The sequence below is a fragment of the Scomber scombrus genome, chromosome 10 (genome assembly GCF_963691925.1).
Source record: "Scomber scombrus chromosome 10, fScoSco1.1, whole genome shotgun sequence".
Classification (NCBI taxonomy): Eukaryota; Metazoa; Chordata; class Actinopteri; order Scombriformes; family Scombridae; genus Scomber; species Scomber scombrus.
In genome coordinates this window covers 11,784,905-11,803,356 of record NC_084979.1, presented here as the reverse complement: position 1 = coordinate 11,803,356, position 18,452 = coordinate 11,784,905, and the positions used below count along the sequence as shown (strand labels likewise).

Sequence of the window (18,452 nt, the reverse complement as noted above, 5' to 3'; positions counted from 1 at the left end):
TTGGTATAACTTGCCCTCAAAAATATTAATGTCGGAGGTGTTAAATTTCTATTAATATGTGATTTTGAGATTAGTAAACTGCCAATTAAGTTGTCTAAATTTCACCAGCAAGTCCTCCATTATTGGAAACTAATTTATAAACACAACTTTTCTCCCCACAATACCCCAATTTGGAATAATCGATACATATTGATAAGAAAGAAGTCATTTTATTTTAAAGAACGGATGGAGAAAGGGATATGGTCTGTTCAACATCTTACGGATGGGAGAGGTAACATATTAGACTTTGATGATTTTAATCACAAATATAATCTTGAATGCTCCAGAAATGACTACTGGGCTGGGATTAAAGTGATTCCACAGACTTTCATTTGTATGATTAAGGGGACTTTTTTCAATTTTTGCCCGTTTTGGAGAATCCTTCACAATTTTCACACAACGCCCCCACTGTGCTTGATTTTGCTAATTTTTCATTCAGCCCGCCCCCCTGGCCCCTTTCAGCAAGTTTTGGGACAATCCGCCACCCTTCATTCAGCCCGCCCCCCTGGCCCCTTTTAGCTAGTTTTGGGACAATCCGCCACCCTTCATTCAGCCCGCCCCCCTGGCCCCTTTTAGCTAGTTTGTTTAAGCCAGGGCTATGGAGGACTGTAAACTATAAAGTAAAAATGTTTTAACAGGATGAAAGTGTCTCTCATGAATGTGAAACATTAATATTTCTTATTTTAATTTCTGTCATAAATCCTGAATTGAAAGCGTGAGTGTATTTGGCATTTCGGCTAAAAGAAGGAATGTAATATTTTGTTTAATTTCTAACAATGCCAGATGAATCCATGATAGAGACATTTAACTTACTTTCACATATTGTTAACGTGTGTGTGTGTGTGTGTGTGTGTGTGTGTGTGTGTGTGTGTGTGTGTGTGTGTGTGTGTGTGTGTGTGTGTGTGTGTGTGTGTGTGTGTGTGTGTGTGTGTGTATACACCACAGGCAGCAGCAGTTTAGATGCTTTTGCATAAAGATTTGTGAAATCTCTTCCAACCATTTATAGGCATGTATTTATGATGCATCATGCATATCTAAGTGCATGGAAATGATCACTGAGGCTTAACCACCACAGAGTCTGCCAACTTAAAGGCAGAAGCCTATGCTATCAGAGTGCACATCAGATTGGGAAACAGTAACTACAACAATGAAACATTTTCTAGTTTCTCTGTGTCTACTGGAATCTCTTCTTCATGCCTTGACTCAATGCACTGTCCCAGCCTCTGAGTTTCACCTGGAAGGAGATTATTTGATAGGTGGACTTTTTAATGTTCATCAAGTCAGTGGTCCTATTTATCACTACAGACCAGAGGCCATCGACTGCTCCAGGTGAGTCTAATAATAAATCTTGCTAACCGCTACTGTACATTACCATCCACATCATGGACCTCACTCTTTGACCCATGAAATCCCTTTTTAAATATCCCTATCTGTCTGAAAACTGATAGTGTTAACTGAGTCTTCATAAAATATGGTAAGACTGGTAAAACAAAATCAATTCTTACATTTTGCAGTTTTTTTTCTGTCTACAGTCAACCCTTCATTCTGTCAAATTACCGAAAATTTCAGTTGATGAGATTCACTGTGGAGGAAATCAATAACTCTACCAAACTTCTGCCAAATGTATCTCTAGGCTATGAGATATTTGACCACTGCTCAGAAACACAGAATTTTCCAGGTATTTTAAACCTCATCTCAATCAACGGCTTGATCCATCACTCAAACAAGAATCTGTCCAAAGTGATATCAGTGGTCGGCCCTTTCACAAGCCCTGAATCCATGACTATAGCCCCACTCCTCATGGTGGATCTCATTCCTATGGTAAAAACTGTTTTATATTATTTTGTTCTAATTAAAACCGTATTGACATTTGAGAATTTATTGTCACTGAAAATTATGACATTTTCTCTGTTACTCTTTTAATAGGTCAGTTATGGAGCTGGTGTCTCTGCCCTTTCAGAAAAAGTGAAATTTCCCTCTTTCCTGCGAACAGCACTTCCCAATAAAGACATCATAGAAGTAGTTCTTAAAATTCTGCAACACTTCAAATGGCGCTGGGTTGCTTTCCTTCATATTGATAATGATTACGGCAAAGATGCCTTGGAATTGTTCATGAAGAGGATTACGGATACTGAGGTCTGTCTTGCATACGCCACAGGCCTCAACGATGATACAAATTATTCCCTGATTTTTAAACAGATAGAAGCACAGAGGGCACATGTCATAATTGTTTTTGCACCTGAATGGTCTGCTGAAGCTCTCATTGAGTCAGCAATAGAACTTAATGTCACAAACAAGGTGTGGATAGCAGATGATGCATGGTCATTAAACAAGAAGCTCCCAAAAAACAAAGGAATCAAAAACATCGGAACTGTACTCGGGGTTGCTGAGCCAATAATGACAATACCTGGTTTCAGTGATTTTATGTTTTCTTCTAAAAACCAGACTGGGTGTGAAAAAACAGAACAACAGTTGTTTTGTAATCAGATTTGTGACTGCGGCAGCCTGAATCCACAAGATGTAATTGCTGCAGACCCATCTTTCTCTTTTTCTGTTTATTCTGCTGTGTATGCCATTGCTCATGCCTTACACAATGTCTTGCAATGTGGAGCTGGAGGATGTAATGACAGTATTACAGTCTACCCATACATGGTAAGTAAATTATACCAATAAGTTGATAATATGTCTAATTTTTTCTAACTATCTCACTCTTGGCCATTTATGTTTGAAAAATTTAGCTTATAGACCTCTAATACTGGTCTATTTTTATTATCATATGTATGTAAATAAAGCCTGTATAGTTTCCTCAGAATACAATCAAGACTGATTTTTACCTTACAAACCTTAGACAACAGATCCTCACATTGTAATGATGGCTTGTAATAGGATCATTTTAATAGAGCAACAACTAAGTGTCAAAGCGATCATGTCATGTCAGGCGTTGTCAAGGCTTGAGAGATCTCTCAGTCGCATTAAATCTCTGTGAAATTTCACCAAATTTGCCTAATTTCTGCCTTCAGTATTGAGTTTATACAATCTAATAAAGCAATTCATAATACAGGATAAATAGACATTGGATGAGCACACAAAAACTGAGCATCGCACTGCAGTTTCAGAATATTTTTTTAAATGTATCTAATCAATATCTCTGATCTCCATAGTTGTGAATCCAAAAAAGTAACAATCCTCTGAAATGTGTGTTCCCACATCAGGTTCTAACAGAGCTGAAGAAGTCAAACTTTGCACTTTTAAATGAGAGTATTAAGTTTGATAAGAATGGTGACCCCAAATTTGGATTCCATCCTGTAATTTATTGGAACCACAATGGTGATGCAGAGGAGATCGGCTTCACTAAATTTTACCCATCCTTTGATTTCTTCATCAACACCAGCAAAATTCAATGGTTCACAAAGGGAACAGTAAGTTCTTTTTTTGTTGATTTGTTTAGTAATAGCTGTGATAGAGGAACAACCACAATTTCAGGAACATCAACCAGTGGTGTAATTTGCAGGGATGTCATGATATTTAGTGTTGTACACCATTTACAAAATCTGATTCAACATTTAATTTCCTGCTATGTAATTGTCTTGTACAGGTGCCCACTTCACTATGTTCCCCAGATTGTCGTGTGGGATATGCAAAAACGCAAAATGGAATCCACAAATGTTGCTTCACTTGTGAAATCTGTCCAAAGGGAACTTACATCAACAGCACAGGTAATTTATGGAAGGTTGTTACAATTACCTCTGGCATATATAACTGTAAACGACTAAAGCAAGTTTGAAATAAAATAAAAGCAAATTTTAGGAGAACATACAGTTAGTATCACAGATTAAACATCAAAGCCTGATTCTTCAGCTGTCTGATCTCTACTCACAAAGGATTTTTATGAAGTTTATATTTTATCGATTTATATTCTGTCTTTCTTATTGTAAAACAGAAGATCACTACAATTGCATCAAATGTAAGGAGACAGAGTGGTCCACAGCAGGAAGTACTTCATGTCATCTTCGGATGGTGGAGTATATCCCATTCACAGACAGAGGGGCTATACTGATCATGATTGGGGGTTGCACCCTGGTGGGCCTCGCACTAGCCACGTCTGTTCTCTTTGCCATCAACTACAACACACCTGTGGTCAGATCTGCCGGGGGACCAATGTGCTTCCTTATTTTAGGCTGCATCAGTCTGTGTAGTGTTAGTGTATTCTTTTTCTTTGGTAAGCCAACCATTCCCTTTTGTATCCTAAGGTTCCTACCATTTTTTTTGTTCTATGCTGTCTGTCTCGCATGTTTTGTAGTGCGCTCTTTTCAAATTGTTTGCATTTTCAAAATGGCTGCCAAGTTCCCCAAGCTCCACAGCTGGTGGATGAAATATCATGGACAATGGCTGGTCATCACAGTGGCATTTGTTTCTCAGGCACTCTTTCTTCTTATTGGGTTTTCTCAAGGAATCCCCAAGCCCTACAATGACACATTTTGGTATCCAGACAAAATCATACTTGGCTGTGACACCAATCTCTTGACATTATCTGGTTCTGTGATTTTACTTGGATTTTTGTCTGCCCTTTGTTTCATCTTCTCCTACATGGGTAAAGACCTCCCAAAAAATTACAATGAGGCCAAAGCGATAACCTTCTGTCTGCTTCTGCTGATCCTCACCTGGATCATCTATGCCACTGCAGCTATACTTTACCATGGAAGGTACATCCATACTATTAACGCTTTTGCAGTACTCTCCAGTCTCTACTCCTTTATGTTGTGGTATTTCCTCCCAAAATGTTACATCATCATGTTTCAACCCCAAAGAAACACACAGCAGTACTTCCAAGGTCTCATTCAGAATTACACCAAAACAATAAGCCAGTAGCAGCCTCCAGTAAATGTGTCTCTACTGACAGAGGAGCTGATGTGCTTTGGGGCTTCTCAATACTTGCAGTTCTAAAAATTTGGCCTTTTAGAGTACTGTATATTTGTCTCTATGGCTGTGTCTGAAACAACTCCCTATTTAATATATGGTGAACTACATTTACCCTGACTGGTATATCAGACTTATGCCAATACAATTAGCCAGTAGCAGCCTCCACTGAATACAGACGGGAGACATATTAAAGGAGAAACCTGAATAATTGTGTTTAGAAACATAACGTCTGCAGGTGCTTCCACACAGGTGCACTGCATGGTACAATCAAACAATTAACATCGAGTCATGCTCTGTGGCATGTATAAAATGCTGAGCAGGCCCAGTTGGTTCTGATTTTGTATCACAATAGCAAGAAGATAGGATCTAAGTGACTTAAAGGGGTTTGAATGTTTGGGCATGGATGGCAGGAGTTTCAATCACAAAGACTGACAGTGACTAAAGTGACATCTGCATTTAGATCTATGGCAAATACATCAGTACATAGGATCATAAACAACGCACACTTGTTGGCCATGATACTTATGCATTAGTGTGACATGTAAGGAAAAACAGAAGAGCAACTCTTCCTCAGGTGACTGAGAATGTCAGCAAGAACAGTCTGTTGACAATTACATTGAGAGGGATATTATAATAGGGTGGCAGTGTATAAATCCCTGATTACAAAGATGAATGCACATTTGAGAATTCAGTAGTGTAAAAATCATAGGCACTGGTCTATAAAGATGTGGAAAAAAGTGATATGGTCAGATGGGTTATCCTTCACCATATTCTGGACAAGTGGGTGAGGGCATGTGTGGCCTACACCAAGAGAACAGTTCAGGTCTGAATGCTTGACCCCTACAGTGAGGGGATATGGTGGTCTATTATGCTGTGGAGGGCATTTTGCTGGCATGGTTTGGGTCCACTTGTCCCCTTAGAGGGAAGGATCACTGCAAATCAATTCAAAGTTGTTCTGAGTAATCACCTTTATCCAATGATGAAAATGTTTTATCCTGACAAGAGTGGCGTCTTCCATGATGACAATGCCCCCATCCATAGGGCATGAGGGGTCATGCTATGGGCTTCACAGTCACTAGATCTCAACCCAATTGACAACCTGTGGGAGATTTTGGACCAACATGTTAGACAGTGCTCTCCACTACCATCATCAAAACACCAAATGAGGGAATATCTTTTAGAAGAATGGTGTTCATTCTGACCAAGACACTTGATGTTGGTTTTTCCTCTAATTGTCCCCCGTCTGTATGTGTCTCTACTGACAGAGGAACTGATGTGCCTCAGCGATTCTGAATACTTTCAATGCGATGATAACAACAGCTTTTTAGAGTAGATAGCATAGTTTAAATATTTGTCTCTTTGTCTTGTAAGATAATCAGAGTGTTACAGATATTTTTGATTGGTTAATTGGTTGTTTACTGAAGGATGTACTGATATGAGCTCAAATTAGCCAAAATAATATAGCGATTTCAATAAGATGCACTCATACTGTTGTTTTAGAAACGTCTCCTAGTCCTAAACAGAAACAACCTAAATAATGATTTGGGGCATCTCAGTCAACAGCTTAATCTACACAAGAATCTTTCCAGTGTCCAAAGTGGTACACTTTGAAACTCTGACTGTAGTCTGACTCTTCATGGCAGATCTCATTACAATGATAAATGTGCCAACTATTGTGTTTGAACATATTTATTCCCAGAAAGATAAGTTTTAAAGACAGTTTAATCACCACTGGTTTCAGTGGTGCTTTGTACCAAATGCTAACATCAGTATGCTAACATCCTCAAGATGACAATGCATACACTCTGATGTTAACCAGGTAAATGTTTTGATAAGAATACCATCATTGTTTAGCTTCTTAGCGTGGTACCGTGGCAATTAACACTACACACAAACTAAAACTGAGGCTGATAGGAATGTCATTACTTTAGTAAGCAATTTAGTCATACACTATAATATGATAAGTTGTACAGGATCACCAAAGTGATTCAAATTAATCTTGATGTTAACATAAGATAAGATAAGATGGATTTCATTTGTCATTCAGATTATACAAATATATAAACTCAATTTCATGTTAATCCATCCAATAGTTGTAGAGACATTGTACTCAAAACCAAAAATGTGAACCTCATGGAGGCACTAGATGAAAAGATAGTGATTGCATAATCTGAATACTTCCTTGGGTATCCATGAATATCTGTAAAAAACTTTGTACCAATCCTTTTAGCAATTGTTGAGATATTCTACTAGATAAATGAAAACCTTGTCCTGCTGATTGCATTAGAAGAAAAATAACCCAAGTTTAATATCAGGATTCATCCTCTGGGTACCATAAATATCTGTATAAAATGTAATGGAAATCCATCCAGTAGTTGTCAAGACATTGCACAGTTTAACATCCATTCATGCGATACCTTTCTGGCCTTGTTATACGTAAGTATTTCATCCACACTCTGCATGTGAAAAAAATGTAGTGAGGAAAATAAGCCTAGACAATTACTTCCAAACCTATAACTTCTAAAATACTGAACTAATCATCAGTTCATGAATACTATCAACTGCATACTTCAGAAAGAATTGGTGTGATAAGTTGTACCTTGAATAACTAAATCCAAGAGAATCATGGTGAAACAAGGATTAACATTTACACTACTGTTAAATTCAGGCTACACTACACTTTAAAATCTGATTAGGTTAAATAAATGTCTCAGATCATTCAAAGATAATCCAAGTTCATTCTTTTAAACCCTGTACTAATTTACATTTTGTAGTCTACATGTGCATGTGTTGCAACTATATAACAATAGATGTGCTTTAATAAAAACATAAAATGGAACTTGTGTGTGTTTTCCTCTTTGTTTATCTCTTTCTTCTTTTTTTAAAAAGTTGCCATATATGGCATTTAATTAGTCTAACAACCTGCACACATAAAAACCCGATGTGTACATGTGATATGAGTGCACAGAATAGTATCTCGCTCAATTAAGTTGACTTTTGAGATTTTGTATTGTTCTTTTTTATGTCTGAGGCTACAAACTTCAGATCCCAAGCTTAAAGTAAAACTTAATTAAACCACATAAACTAGTCATTGTTGATTTTTCCTTTTTTTAAACAACATATTAAAGATTCTTGTTATCAACATAGCAAGCTATCATGTAATAAAAAGGTTTGTTTTAATGGAATTCAGTCAAGCAATATAGGTGTTATATATTAAATCAAAAGACGAGCATCAGGGCCACATTGGTTTGCATTTTACCATAGACAATCAAAATGCATCATAACATCCAACAAAATAAAGTACTGGTCACAGTACTGGCCATACTACTGATTAACAAGTGATCGTTTGCAGGTAAACTGTAAACATCAATGACAGCTTAGTGCCAAAAAATGTACCCACCATGCGGCTTCCAGAAATCTTTTTACTTATACTACTTTCAATTAACTACAACAATACTGTAGCTCTCCTGCAGATGAGAGCCCATCCATCCTGCCAAGTAGAATAAGGAATTCTGCCTTTCACAAAGAGGTTTCCTGGATTCAAACTCTGGTGACCTGTGTGGCCAAACGTTCAACCATGCACAGCTCATTTGTAAGAGGATATAGCATTTCAGCATAAACCAGAGACGCCTGGTTGAATGAATGAATAAATTTGTGTGTATTTGCTTGTGACCCCATCTCATCCTGCAACCTCATCTTACATCGAATCTTCATACAATATAAAAACTTTTTTATTAGACCTTTGAAACTTGTTATTGGTTTACAGCTTTAAACTGTTAGCAATCATAAAAAATATGTATTATTTGTTTGTATACAATTCTAATTGTTTGCATTATAACCATCAATGTGGCAGTGTTCTACCACTGACAGTCTGACTGACTTTCACATGTTTATGCTTCATTTTGTGTCCTCTTCTCCCAAAGCTTTGTTTCAGATGCCCCCTTAATAAACTGTCCAGCCACCAGCCCACCGAGTGCACCATCACATCCTCTGCCCACTATGCATGTCAATGGGGACAAAATTAAAACTTGTGTCTGTGGAAGTTTTTGTGGTAGTCCTTTCATAAAATGATGAAGGCTGATTTGAAATTTTGTTTTCTTAAGAAAATAATATTTTCTTGTTTTTGTGGTAATTACCCTATTGTCATGGAAATAAATAACTAACTTGTGGTTTCCTTATAACTGGATAAAATCAAACTGTTAATACTGCATCAGTCACAGCTACAGGAGAGTGGCAAGACTTAGAGAATGATTTCCTAATTTTTGAACATTAACATCTTATGCTTATTTAAGGGTGTTCATCCCAGCCATGTTGACACATTTCTATTCTTTTCAGGAGCATTTTAATGTTTTAGGCTGTTTTTCTTTTTTCAGTTTTTCTTTGTTTTGATGCATTATGTAAAGCACTTTGAATTTCATTTGTGAATTAAATGTGCAACACAAATAAATTTGCCTTGCCTTGCATGGATCAAATTAGTCTGGAAATATTGCCTTTGTCTATTATCTGCCTACAATTGGTTTGTAGTTCGTGAGGCTGAGTGCTGCATTTTGCCTTTTTAACCCCATGGCCTGAGTCATCATTCTCCCATGATAATTAAATCTGCCAACTTTTGCTAAATATACTGGTGTACTTTACTAACTTCACCACCCGAGTCAAAGGAAGGAGGTGACAACATTGCGAACAGACTGGATAGAGTTGTGGGAGGGGCCGCTAATTATGAAAGTATTTTTCCTGTTTTGTATGCCCATTTCAACATTTTCTTTAAACAATATTCTGAATATTACATAACATTGTTGTTGTAAACTAAATACGGCATCATAGTTGCTGAATTTGCTCAAAGTTAACTGATATACACTGTGGATTGTAAAATGTGCATGTGAAAGAATTTTGAGCTCTGAGTCACTGATTGAGTACCATCATGTTTACACCACTCCATTGTGACTGCTCTCGCTGAGGCAGTCATCAAATGTTGGCTTCTCTTCAAATCTTATTCTGCTCAATCTGACTGGTGCATTTGCCACCATTGACCATAATATACTGCTGTACTGTCTTAATACTGGCATCACTGGCACATAACTGCAATTGTTCCATCCATACTTGCTCAGTAGGATGCCAGTGTTTCCCATTAATTATATAGACTGTGGCGCCGCAGTCCGTTTTTAAGATATATCAACGTATTTCCAAACGAGATATAGGATGAGACGTTATCTTCTTTTGTACGGATTATATTGTTAAATTATTGAATGAAGTTGTGACAATTTTCCACAATCTCTGACTTTGCTGCACGGAGGCTCAGCTCCGCCCCGCTTAGACAGAGGAGAGGAGCAGCTAACAATAGCCTCCGTCACGTCGCTCTCCTCTGCTCTTAGAGAGTCTGTTCAATGCGGGAATACTACTACTTTATTCCTCCTAGATGTTCTGTATAAAAGGTCTGGACACGGAATGGGCAGACAGAGTTGCTCTGCCAGTAAGAGGCTACAGGATGCTGTTATTAGCAACTGTGGTTGAGCGAGCTAGAAAGCCAGTGAATCATATCAATAAAACGTTATTTCCTGATTTTTTCACAGCGGTTACGTCCAACAGCACAAATTAACTTCCCCACACACCTCCACTCAACCCTATAGGTCAGCCTCAAACCTCTGAATCTGAAATATCTGCATGCTGTTTAAAAAACAGACTGCATGTTTCAGCTCTTTCCATAGATGTTTGATAGGATTCAGATCAGAGCTCATAGAAGGCCACTTCATAATAGTCCAATGTTTTGTTCTTAGTAATTCTTGGGTGCTTTTAGCCGTGTGTTTTGGGTCGTTATCCTGTTGAAGGACCCATGACCTGTTACTGAGATGGAGCTTTCTGACACTGGGCAGTACATTTCTCTCCAGAATGCCTTGATAGTCTTGAGATTTCATTGTACCCTGCACACATTCAAGGTGCCCTGTGCAAGATGCAAAGCAGGCCCGAAACATAACCAACCCTCCTTCATGTTTCACAGTAGGCATGGTGTTTTTTTCTGTGAAAGCATCATTTTTTTCGCCTGTGAACATACAGCTGATGTAACTAGCCAAAAAGCTCCAGTTTTGTGTCATCTCTCCAAAGGGCATTCTCCCAGAGGCATTGTGACTTGTCAATATGTATTTTAGCTCTTTCTATTCTAAGTCTATTTAAAAAAAAATGTTTTTCTTTCGACAATGGAGTCCTCCTGGGTCTTCTTCCATGAAGCCCACTGTTGCTTAAAATGCGACAGATAGTGCAATCAGACACTGATGTACCTTGAACTTGAAGTTCAGCTGAATCTTTTGGAAGTTTTCCCTGGTTCTTTGTCCATCATTCACACTATCCTTCTGTTCAATCTGATTGAACCGATTTTCCTCTTGCCACCGCATCCAGGAAGGTTGGCTACAGTCCCATGGACCTTAAATGTCATAATAATAATATATAATAACTGTTGTCATAGGAACATCAATCTGTTTGGAGATGGTCTTATATCCTTTACCTTTAATGTGCTTGTCTATAATTTTCTTTCTGATGTCCTAAGACAACTCTCTCTTTTGCTTTCTCTGGTCCATGTTCAATGTGGTGCACATGATGAAATCAAACAGCAGAGTGACTACATTTCTCCATTTAATTAGGCTGAATGAGATTACAAGATTGAAGACACTAAATAAATAAAATGGTTAGTATGGAATATCACTAAAATCCAATTATTAAGAATCTTTTCTGGGGGCATCAACAAATCTATCCAGGCCATTTTAGAATATCTTTGTAGAATAAGCAAAAATTGCTTTACTCTATGACATACAGGTATACATGAGACAATTGCTTTTAACTTAATTGTTTTTCAACAGGAATGACGCATTGTTTCAATGAGCTGAAAGGGTACCAACAAATTTGTCCACGTCTGTATAGAATATCTAGGATTACCAAATTAATTAATGATAGAGGCATTAAACTTGCTTTGCTAACAATAATTATTAAAATTGGTGTAGTCATCACAGAGGTCTGTGCAGCAGTGTGCGGGGAAAATGATCAAGTAGTGAAAAATGGACAGTGTTGACCCGGCATTTACCAAAAGCTCAGCTGGGCTGCCAAAAGAAAGAAAGAAACATGAAGAAAATGAAGAAACTGAAGTAGCTGCAATAAAAAATAAGGCTAAAAATGAAGAAAATGAGGCTGGAAAATAAAAATACTTATGGGGGTGGTGAGGGGGCTTCAGTGCCAATGGGCCGCTGGGGTTATGAGTCCAGCCTTGTGTATTTTCTTATGATTAATCTTCATAGGATTGCTTTTATACTGTAACTTCCTTCAAAAGGGCCATACAGTTTTAAAAGTGTGGCTTGACACACATTGATTAAAACATCAAGAGTTGCTGGTTGCCCGAAGTTTTTGTAGTCATCATAAAAGTTGTCTATATGAAATTATCGTATATTCATCATAATCATATATGAAACAACAGCCTTTTGAGGGTGGAAGGAAGAGAATGTATTGAACTATCTGCCAGAGTTGGTGACTGTATTTAAAAAGCGACTGCAGCGGAATACTTGTTGGATTTTCAAATTTGATGCCTTAATCTATTGGTAAACTTTGGGTGCAGCCATCACAGGCAGTCTGTGTGGCAGCAGTTTAAGTGCTTTTTGCATACTGATTTGTGAATTCTCCTCCAACCCTCTTCACATATGTCTTCATGACATCTCAAGTCATGCATTCCCAGGTTCATGGAAATGATCACCGGGGGTTTGCCATTACAAGCATCAAATTACTTATTAAAGGCAGAGGCTAATCAGAGTTCACATCAGATTGGCAAACAGAAACTACAACAATGATTGTTGCCTCTCTGTATCTACTGGGATCTTTTCTCCACAGCTTGACACAATGCACTGTCCAAGCTTCAGATTTTCAACTGGAAGGAGATTATTTGATAGGTGGACTTTTTGATATTCATCAAGCCGGTGGCCCTGTTTATCATGACAGACCGGAAGACACTGACTGCTCCAGGTGAGTCTTACAGTAAATCTGGGCAGATACCTCTCGTGTTGAAACTAATGAAAGATTCCTGCTGTAACATTTTATATTGATCTTTCAAAAGTGAGGAGCTTTGTCTCAAACAATTATAGTTTAGTAATTTTGGCTACTCTTCTGCTGTCGTTTCTGTGTCTACAGTCAACCCTTCATTCTGTCAAGTTATCGGAGGTTTCAGTTGATGAGATTCACTGTGGAGGAAATCAATAATTCTACCAAACTCCTGCCAAATGTATCTCTAGGCTATGAGATATTTGACCGCTGCTCAGATACAAAGAATTTCCCAGGTATTTTAAAACTCATCTCAGTCAACGGCTTGATCCAACCTTGGGGTAACCCACATAGGAATCTGTCTACAGTGTCCAAAGTGATAGCAGTGGTCGGTCCTTTTTCAAGCACTGAATCTCTGACAGTAGCCCCACTCTTCATGGTGGATCTTATTCCTATGGTAAATTTTCAAATTATGTTATCTCCTGTTGTTTTGAAACAAACCATGTAATAAAGAAGTTACTTCAATATAAGTTTATAGCTATTTAAACTTCTAAAAAACTGCTTTTAACATGACATTTGAGAATTGATTTTCACTGAAAATCATGACAGTTTCTATGCTACTCTTTTGACAGGTCAGTTATGGAGCTGCTACTTCTGCCCTTTCAGAAAAAGAGAAATTTCCTTCTTTTCTGCGAACAGTGCATTCCAATAAAGATATAATAGCAGTGATTGTTAACATCATACTGCATTTCAAATGGCGCTGGGTTGCTTTCCTTAACAGTGACAATGATTTTGGTGAAGATAGCCTGGAATTGTTTAAAAAGAGCATCATGGATACTGAGATCTGTCTGGCATACACTGAAGAGCTCAACCACAATATAAATTACTCCCTAATATTCAAACGAATAGAAGAATGGGGGGTACATATCATTGTTGTGTTTGCTCCTGAAATAACTTCTGAAGCTCTCATTGATTCAGCAATAGAACTAAATGTCACAAACAAGGTGTGGATAGCAGGGGATACTTGGTCTTTAAATAAGAAGCTGCAAAAAAAGAAAGGAATCAAAAATATCGGAACAATACTCGGGGTTTCTCAGCCAGTAGTGACAATACCTGGTTTCAGTGATTATATATTTTCCTCTAGAAGCCAGACTCAATGTGAAAATGCAGAACAACAGACATTGTGTAATCAGGTTTGCAACTGCAGTACCCTGAGTCCAGAAGAAGTCAATGCCATGGACCCATCTTTCTCTTTTCCTGTTTATTCTGCTGTGTATGCCATCGCTCATGCCGTACACAATGTCTTACAATGTGGAGCTGGAAGATGTAATGACAATATTACAGTCTACCCATACATGGTAAGTATACTTACATAATTAGATCATTTATTACTATGATGAATGGTGTCCCAACCTAAAATAGTAGCATACAACTGCAATTCCTCCTTCCTCAAGAATATTTCAATCAATTTATAAATAATCTCAACCATCTATTGTTAAATCAAACAAGGTAATACCCATCTGAACTTTTGGTGCCCACATCAGGTTCTAGCAGAGCTGAAGAAGTCCAACTTTACACTTTTAAACCGGAGTATTCAATTCGATAAGAATGGTGACCCCATGTATGGATCTTATTCCATAGTTTACTGGAACCAAAATGATGATGCAGAGGAGATTGGCTTTTCTAAATTTCATCCAGTAGTCCATTTTTTCATCAACAGCACCAAAATTCAATGGTACGATAACAAAGTAAGTTTTTATTTTCCCTAATTATGTATAGTATGATGTAGTACTGTGTATCAGGACATTATACGGCATATAAAGATAAAACATTTTAGGATGTTTACCTTTTATAAAACCTGTTAAGAATTTGTATAAGATGTACATACTTTAGTGACTGACACTTCCTTCCTCCAGCCTCAGACCTAAGCATTATTCTCTTTGCATCACTTACATTTCTTTGCTGCCAAATAATTGTCTTGCACAGGTGCCCACTGCACTATGTTCCCCAGAATGCCATGTAGGATATGCGAAAAGGCAAAATGGAATCCACAAATGCTGCTTCACTTGTGAAATATGTCCAAAGGGAACTTACATCAACAACACAGGTATGCATTAAAGGATGAAAATGAGTAAAAGCACTGCTGTCATTCTGGCCGTTATGGATGCTAACTTTAGACTTTTGTTACGCTTTTTTTCCGTAATTAAGAGGGTTTAAACAGGCCTTTAAACTTATTTGGAGGGAGATTTATAGGTTTCAATTTACACTGTGATGCCATTTAAAATGCCATTTATAATCTAGTTATCTATCCATAATCTAATCTAATCTATAGTCCTCTTCATCCCATGCCCTATTTCCTTTCATCATGTTAAACATTCCTGTCATGTGATAATTATTACAGTATACCTTTAGGATAGTTATTAATATGAACAACAAAAGCATGTCTGCCATGATGTAAAAACTCAGACAGTATCTAAAATGACATGTGCACCAGGGCTTTCTCAGTTGTAGGAGAACAAACAGTATAATGGATGAAGGTGTTAACACTACTTCTTCAGCTGTGTTTTAAAAAAAAAAAAAAAACTCAACCTTAACTTTATTGACAGTCATTCTCTCTCTCATGTAAAACAGAAGATCCCTACAATTGCATCAAATGTAAGGAGACAGAGTGGTCCACACCAGGAAGTACTTCATGTCATCTGCGGGTAGTGGAGTACGTCCCATTCACAGACAGAGGGACTATACTGATCATGATTGGGGTCTGCACCCTGGTGGGCCTCACACTAGCCACGTCTGTTCTCTTTGCCATCAACTACAACACACCTGTGGTCAGATCTGCCGGGGGACCAATGTGCTTCCTTATTTTAGGCTGCATCAGTCTGTGTAGTGTTAGTGTATTCTTTTTCTTTGGTAAGCCAACCATTCCCTTTTGTATCCTAAGGTTCCTACCATTTTTTTTGTTCTATACTGTCTGTCTTGTATGTTTTGTTGTGCGCTCTTTTCAAATTGTTTGCATTTTCAAAATGGCTGCCAAGTTCCCCAAGCTCCACAGCTGGTGGATAAAATATCATGGACAATGGCTCGTCATCACAGTGGTGTTTATTACTCAGGCCCTCTTTATGCTTATTGGCTATTTTACTGCCCCCACCAAGCCCTACAATGACACATTTTGGTATCCAGACAAAATCATACTTGGCTGTGACATCAATCTCTTTACATTCTCTGCCTCTGTGAGTTTACTTGTACTTTTGGGCTCCCTTTGTTTCATATTCTCCTACATGGGAAAAGACCTCCCAAAAAATTACAATGAGGCCAAAGCAATAACCTTCTGTCTACTCTTGGTGATGCTCACCTGGATCATCTTTGCCACTGCAGCTATACTTTATCATGGTAAGTACATCCAAAGTATTAGTGCACTGGCAGTACTCTCCAGTCTCTACTCCTTTCTGGTGTGGTATTTCCTCCCAAAATGTTACATCATCATTTTTCAACCCCAAAGAAACACACAGCAGTACTTCCAAGGTCTCATTCAGAATTACACCAAAACAATTAGCCAGTAGCAGCCTCCAGTAAATGTGTCTCTACTGACAGAGGAGCTGATGTGCTTTGGGGCTTCTCAATACTTGCAGTTCTAAAAATGTGGCCTTTTAGAGTACTGTATATTTGTCTCTATGGCTGTGTCTGAAACAACTCCCTATTTAATATATGGTGTACTACATTTACCCTCTATCATTTTATTTGAGTGCCTGAATACTGAATGTGTAAATATATATATCCACTAGATAGCGGCACATATCCACTAGATAGTGCCCTAAAAATGTTTACAATTGAACGAAGAAAGTAGTGTCCAAAGCATGTACACTACTTTCTGCTCACAATCCTACTATGCAAAGCTCCACATCTTAAAGATGTAAAAATGACCATGTGTTGCATGACAACTCCCATTACATGCTCTCATTACGGAGAATCATACAAAGTCATAACATCTCTTTTCACTGCTACATAGATGATTCTCAAATCTACCTACCCCTTAATTCACAAAACCTAGCTGATGTAACTTAACTAGAAAATTGTCTCTATGACATCAAAGACTGGCCGGCTCATTACTTCCTTCAGTTAACGGAGGACAAGACAGAAATCATACTCTTTGGCCACCTGCATCATACCACTGTCATTGCCAAGAACCTCAATCACCTTTCTGCCTACATCAGACCACATGGCTAGAATCTGGGTATTGATCTAATCCAAACTTCAACAAACAGGTAAACTCTGCTGTCAGGCCCAGCTTCTTCCAACTCAGAACCATCTCCAAAATCAGGCATTTCCTTTCACCCTCTGACCTAGAACGAGTAAATCATGCACTGATATCATCCAGACTGGACTACTGTAACTCTCTCTACCTAGGCATCTCTCAAGATACCATTTCACATCTACAACTAATCCAGAACACTGCTGCCTGGTTATTAACAAGGTCCAAGAATTGAGACCACATCACCCCCTTCTTTTCATCCTACGCTGGCTGCCTGTTCATTACAGGATAACATTCAAAATTCTCCTAATCGTCTATAAATCCCTACATGGTCTTGTCCCTACATATAGAACTTCTCACCCCTTACTACACCAGTCTGTTGATACTTTCAAGATGCATCTAAAGACTCACTTTTATTCTCTGGCTTTTAACTGTGTTTTATCTGTTTTATTTGTTATCTGATGTCTTTGGGTTTTAAAGTTATGCTTAAACTTTGTTCTATTTTAACCTTGCTCCTTTTGTGCTTGTATGTGCATACATATGCTTGCCTTTGTGAAGCACTTTGGTGCAAAGTCTGTTTGCTTTTTAAAGTGTTATATATGTAAAATAAACTTGAAAAATCTACAGCTGATGACGATGATGTAAAATTACAATGATTATTTAATGTCAGAAATCTTTATTTGCTGTTCACTACAGAGTTAACAATGTGGTGTCTGTTATATAGGGAGTATTGAATTCGGGATTAAGGGATAGATTTTGGACACAGTCTATGTCTTTTTCTGCAAAGGGTTGTAAATTAATCTTTTTAGTGTGTGTGTTTTATTTTTATTTATTTTTTATTTTTTTAGGTATATATAAAAATGAAATACATTTTGAAATGAGCTAAAACAATAAACAATTAGAAACAGTCCAACATGAAGTACACATTTTGAAAATTCAGAGACAGATGACACCGTCCTAAAAGGTTAGCAGTAGTTAAAATTAGTAGACGCCTATGATTAAGATATTAGACAGTGGGAAATGTGCTCTGCTATGACTGTAATCACTAATTATTTATGATATTGCTTAATTGTGGAGGTGTTACTGAAGAGGGTCTACAAATTAACTGTTATGGTTTCCCATTAAATAATTTCGCCAATTATTTACCTAATTACATATGATGTTACAGTTGTTTCCCCTTTTGTACTGTATAAATTCACCAGTACATTTACTGCAATTATATAAGTGATTTAATAAA

At 37.7% G+C, this 18,452-nt stretch overlaps 2 protein-coding genes across 2 annotated transcripts; both read left to right on the top strand.

Annotated features, from left to right (window-relative positions):
* The first annotated feature begins 1,186 nt into the window (after positions 1-1,186).
* Positions 1,187-4,908, top strand: LOC133987361 (taste receptor type 1 member 1-like). Its single transcript, XM_062426692.1, has 6 exons — positions 1,187-1,368; positions 1,572-1,860; positions 1,966-2,691; positions 3,252-3,458; positions 3,635-3,755; positions 3,980-4,908. Exons 1-6 carry the CDS (start codon positions 1,187-1,189, stop codon positions 4,906-4,908), a joined length of 2,454 nt encoding a protein of 817 aa, XP_062282676.1.
* Positions 4,909-12,775: 7,867 nt separating this feature from the next.
* LOC133987324 (taste receptor type 1 member 1) lies at positions 12,776-16,526 on the top strand. The gene is made up of 6 exons (XM_062426643.1): positions 12,776-12,951; positions 13,117-13,423; positions 13,599-14,324; positions 14,511-14,714; positions 14,953-15,073; positions 15,598-16,526. Exons 1-6 carry the CDS (start codon positions 12,776-12,778, stop codon positions 16,524-16,526), a joined length of 2,463 nt encoding a protein of 820 aa, XP_062282627.1.
* The last annotated feature ends 1,926 nt before the right edge of the window (positions 16,527-18,452 follow it).

What these genes read in the sequence shown, in the direction of transcription:
- LOC133987324 (XM_062426643.1), top strand. Translation starts at nt 12,776, where the DNA reads ATGATTGTTGCCTCTCTGTATCTACTGGGATCTTTTCTCCACAGCTTG. An exon ending in GAAGACACTGACTGCTCCAG is followed by an intron (nt 12,952 to 13,116) that starts GTGAGTCTTACA and finishes CTGTGTCTACAG; the next exon opens with TCAACCCTTCATTCTGTCAA. An exon ending in TGGTGGATCTTATTCCTATG is followed by an intron (nt 13,424 to 13,598) that starts GTAAATTTTCAA and finishes CTCTTTTGACAG; the next exon opens with GTCAGTTATGGAGCTGCTAC.
- LOC133987361 (XM_062426692.1), top strand. Translation starts at nt 1,187, where the DNA reads ATGAAACATTTTCTAGTTTCTCTGTGTCTACTGGAATCTCTTCTTCAT. An exon ending in TGGTGGATCTCATTCCTATG is followed by an intron (nt 1,861 to 1,965) that starts GTAAAAACTGTT and finishes CTCTTTTAATAG; the next exon opens with GTCAGTTATGGAGCTGGTGT. An exon ending in TTACAGTCTACCCATACATG is followed by an intron (nt 2,692 to 3,251) that starts GTAAGTAAATTA and finishes TTCCCACATCAG; the next exon opens with GTTCTAACAGAGCTGAAGAA.